General features: G+C 35.7%; 1 protein-coding gene and 1 pseudogene across 1 annotated transcript; one reads left to right on the top strand and one right to left on the bottom strand.

Annotated features, from left to right (window-relative positions):
* Nucleotides 1–384: 384 nt before the first annotated feature.
* Nucleotides 385–1359, bottom strand: LOC149155208 (non-specific phospholipase C1 pseudogene; annotated as a pseudogene).
* A 419-nt stretch (nucleotides 1360–1778) lies between these two features.
* On the top strand, nucleotides 1779–4662 carry LOC149155207 (uncharacterized). Its single transcript, XM_089445170.1, has 2 exons — nucleotides 1779–2084; nucleotides 3654–4662. Exons 1-2 carry the CDS (start codon nucleotides 1928–1930, stop codon nucleotides 4304–4306), a joined length of 810 nt encoding a protein of 269 aa, XP_089301296.1. The 5' UTR covers nucleotides 1779–1927; the 3' UTR covers nucleotides 4307–4662.
* Nucleotides 4663–6792: the final 2130 nt, after the last annotated feature.

Here is a 6792-nt window from a genome sequence, read left to right as displayed (position 1 = left end):
AAAGAGGGCAGGCATAACTGGCCGCAACCCACTTTAACATGTAAAATTCATGTTCGGTGCAAAAATTCGTGTAGGATGGATGAATTTTAAAGGCAAAATGCATAAAAACACGGAAAGAAAAAAATAAAATTATTTAATTTTTACGAGGTGAAAGATAGTTTATTGGAAAGATTATTATTTTTTTATTATTGGATAAATTATTTTTTTTTATCAAAGGCGTTTCTCTTGCTCAGGAAATCGAACTGTAGATTGAATAACTTCTTGAGTGTTACAGCAATGGATGAATGCTCAAACTGAGATGATGGATATGGTCCGTTAGCCCCATGTACCACTACAACAACAATTTATTTAATATAATACTCAATGTTATGGAAAATAATCGAATTATGGATAAGGGAAGAAGATAGCGCCAAGAGAGTCGAAACCTGTTCGTTTCTCAATCCATGGCGAAATCACGATAGTGGGGACTCGAACCCCTAACCTATCGAATTTGAAAAAGAAGGGGTCGAGGCCGATAATGTCGTCGGGGCTAGGCACGTCCTTCACAGGTGTGGGAATGTGGTCGAAGAATACGCCGTGCTCGTCCTAAGTTACAAGGAACAGCGTCTCATTCCACTGAGGGCTAGATTTGAGCATCTCGTACACCTCCTTCACGAATTTCTGGCCCAAGGATGGTCATCGTTGGCGGGGAAGAGCTTGGAATCCATGTAGCGCTGCTCCACAACCACATAATTGGGCAACTTCCCATTCCTGGCATGGGCCTTAAATTGAGCCGAGTAGGAGTGGAAATCACCAATATACTTGAGCTTTCTAAGATTTCTGTAGAACAGAGTGGCCGGGATGTTCTGGTAATAAATCCCGAACAACAAACCCGACTCCACTATTGATTCAAAGATGGTTTTCTATGCGTATCTGTTGGCCAACAGCTTGGGGATATTGCTGGTGGCTCCATGGGAAGTCGTAGAATGAACGTAGAGTCTGTTGGATTGAGTCAAAGGCTGTACCGAAGAAAACCACCGATCGAACACTCGAGAGTGTTATATACGGGAACAACCTCGGGTCTGAAACCATTCATGACAGTCTAAGACATGTTGGGAGCCCCCAAGGAAGTCGCCTGCTGGCGAATCTGTTCATAGGTGCAGGATCCGCGGAGGTGTTCTCGGAGCCAAAAATCTGGTCTCGTATGGCCTGAAATGAGTGCCCCGCATCCGGATCCACATACTCTGCCTCGTCTTTGAAGAAAAGATTCGTAGAATTGGTGTGGTGGATATGGGATTCGACTCCTGGCCGGTAACCCCATAGATTTGTGGATTCAGCGGCTTCATCCACGGCCAAATTCAAAATAATGTGGGCGGGCATCGATTTGTGGATTCAGTCGCTTCATCTACGACCAAATTCAAAATAATGTGGGTGGGAAAATTTCAAAACTTGTTGGGAAAATTCAAATCTCGGTAGTGGTTTAAATTAATTCAATTCACATGTATCATGCGCATGGGGATGATGCATCTCGCATTGGCATAAGTCATGGATCAGTTCACATGTATCATGCACCTGGGGATGAGGCATCTCTCATTGGCATAGGTCATGGATGGATGATTTACAAAGACATCAACCCAATCCCCGGAAAGTATTTGCCGGAGAAATTATGTCCACGAATTGACAGTCAAAACTGATGTCAGAGTCCTTCTCCAAAAGCGTCCTTAGAGGGTGTATTAAGGGGGAAAAGCGGGTGTATTAATGGGTCTATAGAGGTGGAAATAGGCCTTGCCACCGCATGTTGTCATCTTGTGGGAAGACTTCAGTTAACCGATTCAATATCTATCTCCACAAAACAAAATTTTGATTTTGGATTCAACTCCCAGAGGTGCCCGATAAGAATATAAATCAAGGATCCCCCATCCTCTAGAGTGCAAACACAGCAGCAACAATGGTGTCAGCTGCTGGAGCTCTAGATTCCGAGGGTGGGAAAGGGCAAGAGGCCATGGATATGGATAGTTCGAAGCCAACGAAGAAGATTCCCAGAAACAGGTTTGTGATTGCATATGAAGTTTTGGCCTCCACCATCTCAATTCTGTTCGGCTATGGTATGTTTGGAGTACTTGATTGGAATAGACGACCGATCAGATGGTCTGGATATGACAAGTTTGGCAACTTTTACAGTATTTATTCTGTGTATATAACTGTCAATATTTATTTCATCAGGCTCTTTGCATTTTTATTCTGTGCATACTGAACTTATTTCGGCAGTTTACTTCTGTTGTTGCTGTACTTGTCCCATAAGAGTTTTTCCTGCTCTGTTTGTTCTGGTTCATATATAGTACATACTTTCGATGCTCATTTCTTCAGCCTTCTTTGTATATATTCTATGTATACTGTCAATACTCATTTCTTAAGCCTTATTTTGTCTTTTATCTACGTATACCGTTAATACTCATTTTAATAGTCCCAGTTTGGTAGTTTTCCTTTATATTTCTTCTGTGCATAAGTATGTTTGGGAAAAAAAAATTATGATTTAGTTTTGAAATAAGTATGGGATAATTATTATTGACGGTTATCTGAGAATATACCTTGGCTCATCACTGTTATTCAAGGAAAACCATTCTACCTGTAATTACCAGCTAAGAGAGTCTATAAAGAGAAAAGCAAAAAAGACTGTCAAATACCTCTAAATCTTCAGCAGTCAAGGCTGCCAAATACCTCTCAGCAGTTAACATATTTTCCTGAGTCTAAATTTTTTTTGTTAACGACTCCACATGTAATTACCAACTAAGAGTCTATCAGGAGAAAAGTTGTCAAGACTGTCAAATACTTCTAAATCTTCAGCAGTCAGGGCTGCCAAATACCTCTAAATCTTCAGCAGTTTTTCTTGAGTCTAATTTTTTTTTTTCATAAATATATTTACGATTTTTTCGAGTTCGAATAAGTGGTTGGCAAGGTTACTACTGTAACGGCTTAGATTCAAAGTTGATGCAAAGCCCTTTGTGTGTAGAGAAATTGTGAATTTCAACTGTTTCCATGCTTTCAGCTAGACCATTTTCTTTTGTATTTCTCCCGTGCATATTGTTCCTACCTTTTTATTTTTCACAGGTTTTTGAATTTAGGATTGATGGAGGCAAGGGCGTTGCCATAGAAACAATTTAGGATTAAAGCTGGCGTAGAGTCGTTTTAGGTTTAAAGCTGGTGTATAGTTGTTTTTAAGAAAATATATTATAAGTTACTGTGATCGATTTTTCCGAGTTCAATAAACTTTAACATATTATCCAGGGTAAAGGGTAAAGGTTAACAGCCAAGAGAATAAAGGTTAATTGTTAAGAGTGTGAGTTTGTATGAAGTAGTCGGTGCAGAAGAGTCCGCTATAGTTAGAGTATGCATAATTTCATATTTACTAAATTTGGTATTTATATATTTGTAACTGGGTCATTGTAATAAAAAACAAGGAAAAACTAGCCCAGTAAGTAGATGTATATGAGAGAATCAAGTATGGGAGAATCAAGAGTGATTAAGCAGCAGCTAACCATTTTGTGTTTATTTGTTCCTTCCTCCTCTGGCTTTCCAACCGGCATGAAACTCATGTTTTTCTTTCAACATTTTTTTGGATGATCAATTTGCATTTCTGAACTATACTAAATATAATTACTTCTTGATATTCTCAGTTGGAATGGGGCCTGTTAACTGGGTGCTGGGAGCCGAGATTTTCCCTCTTAGACTCCGGGCCAAGGCGGCCAGCCTTGGGGTGGCCGTTGAACGAGGCATGAGTGGGGTGCTCTCAATGACATTTTTCAGCATTTCCAAAGCAATGACTGTGCGTAGAATGTTCTACCTCTTGTTAGCTGTTTCGGCTCTCTGTTTAATCTTCTTATACAACTGTGTACCGGAATCTTTCCGCGTGAAACCTCAGGAATATTTGGACAGGGGTGGTATTCCAGTGAAAGCAGAAACAGGAGGGGTATTTACAGGAGGGGCAGTAATAGTAACAGGAGGAGCAGTAAATGTAACAGGAGTGGCAGTAAATGCAACAGGAGGGGCAGTAAATGCAGCAAGAGAGACAGTAACAGGAGGGGCAGTAAATGTAACAGCAGGGGCAGTAACAGTAACAGCAGGGGCAGTAAATGCAACAGGAGGGGCAGTAACAAGATGGCTAGTAACAGGAGGGGTATTAACAGGAGGGGCAGTAAAAGGAGGGGCAGGAGAGGCAGTAACAGGAAGGGAAGTAAGAGGAACGGTAGTAATAGGAGGGGTATTAACAGGAGGGGCAGTAACAGGAGGGGCAGTAAATGTAACAGGAGGGGCACAGGAGGGGCAGTAACAGGAGGGGTATTCCAGTGAAAGCAGAAACAGCCGTATCATGAACGTATTCTACTGAAACTACGATATATTTTATATGACCCTGGTATGTCCGAAGCTGAAGGATAAAGAAAAGGGAAAATAGTTTGTCATATGTAGTCCATAGGGTTTGTGTATGTTTAAGTGCAAGTTGATGTAATGCATATTGTCGTTACTTACTTTTTTCTTGATTGTTTTGAATTTATTATGGGTGGTCGTACGATTCGGATTCAGTCTCAACCACAGCTGAAAAATGTTAAAGGCTAACCATTTCTATCAATGTATACGAGATCTATATTTACGATTTTCCAAGAAGAGCCACGTTTAAATTAGTGTAAACCCATGTTTTATAATTGGTAAAAAATCTACGAGATCTACATTTATGATTTTTCAAGAAGAGCCATGTTTAAATTAGTGCAAACCCATTTTAAAAATCCCCAATTTGGAGGACTCAATTCAATGTACTTCATCGGATTTGGGCTGAGATCACAGCCCGGAAAGCTTTTTAATGATTTGTCAAAAATCTACGAAGTCTACATTTACGACGTGATTCGCCCCTTTAGCCGCAGCTTTCCGGGTCCGCAAGCCCAACTAATTCTCATAAATAATCGAATACATAAGGAAAGGGAGCGTTACCATGTCTTGATTAAGGCTTTCACTTACTCAATGGAACCTACACTATGGACTACCAGCAGTACAACTAAGCTTGATTAACCGATTAACAAGGCTAGACAAGAGTTAGACGTGTTGATAGACAGAGTTTGGCTGGGGCATAGAGACTAACCTAGAAGAAGATTAAGTGGGGTGGATTCTAATAGTCTCTGTTGTTCCAACTAAGAAATATAAATCAATCTAAAGATTCTTAATCTAAATCTAAATCTTTTGATTAAACCTAGTTCAAATAGTCTCTCTAAAAAGATTACGTTTATGATACACTGATAAGAAGTTAAGTTACGACACCCCTTTTACTTGACGATTCAGAGGCCCACAGGCCAAAGGTGCTCGGAATTAGGAAACTCTAAAGAAGAGCCATCTTTGAATTAGTCCAAGCCCACTTTTTAATGATCTGTCAGAAATCCCCACTCTCATGGGCTCAAACCAGTGTACTTAATCCAATTTAGGGCTCAATCCAATGTACTTCATCCCACTTGGGCTGAGATGACAACCAAGCGAACTAAATACAAATGTAAACTCTATTAGCAAAAGTAAATAGATTGAGATATTAAAAAAGTTAAAGGCAACGCATGTTAAGAATTTTTGTCTTTTTTTAATTTCTGGGGTAGCTGTTAAATTTACACTTTTGTAAAGAGTTATTATAATACATAGATATTGTTATAATAATATTAAATAAAGTTTTATTAAAATAATAAATTATTTTAATTAAAAAATATATTAAAATATATAAATAAACAACAAAATATAAATAAATTTATTTGTATATATATTATTTAAACTTATATGTATTTCAGATTTATGATATTTATGTTAAGTTTCTTTAAATTTATTTCATGGTGGTTGAAGAAATGTCTCTTCATATATTTATAACATTGTTTTCTAATTTATGCATTGTGAGATTGGTGTCTTCAAAGATTAAGAAATTAATGATAGTAGTTATTTTTAAGGTTGTTTTCTAATTTATGCATTGTCAAGTAGGTGTCTTCAAAGATTGAGAAATTAATGATGTTAGAATATGGATAAATTTTATTCATAACAAAATAATTATACCATAAAAATTCAATCATTAAAGGAAAAAAGAGAAAAGTTAATTTTTTCTTATTATTACTTTTCAAAGATAGTTGGAAATATCTCTCATTAAAAACATAATTGTAATTTAAACAAAATAAATTACATTTATTCATCACTATTAAAACATTAACAAGAATTATATGTGCAAATTTTTCCTAATTTTTATAATTTAATTCTTTATTAATAATAAATATAATAATTATCTAGTATTATTCAAAATAAAAGTTAATTAATTGTTGTTATTTATAAAAAATCATAACCTATTAAGTACCAAACATCAAAATTTGACTTATATAGTTATTTATGACTTATATAGTTATTTATGACTTATATAGTTATTTAATAGATATATATTTAAAAAATATATAAAATAATTTAAATTTTAAAATACTATAATATACATATACATATATATTATTTATTTTTAATTTTTAGATATAGTTTAATATAACGTTATATTGTGAAAATATTTTTTCATTATAAAATATTTTGTTACTTTCATTGTAAATGTTTACTGAATTTTAAGTCAATTTTTTTATATTACAAAATAAGAAAATAAACCGCATGAATAATGTTAATAAAAAGAAAATATTTTTTCCCTCGTAAAATATTTTGTTACTTTCATTGTAAATGTTTACTGAATTTTAAGTCAATTTTGTTATATTACAAAATAAAAAAATAAACACATTAATAATATTAATAAAAATAAAAATAATATCATTT

The sequence above is a fragment of the Pinus tabuliformis genome, chromosome 9 (genome assembly GCF_031772625.1).
Source record: "Pinus tabuliformis cultivar Carrire ecotype Pingquan chromosome 9, CPIR1, whole genome shotgun sequence".
NCBI lineage: Eukaryota > Viridiplantae > Streptophyta > Pinopsida > Pinales > Pinaceae > Pinus > Pinus tabuliformis.
This window is presented reverse-complemented; position numbering and strand designations above follow the sequence as displayed.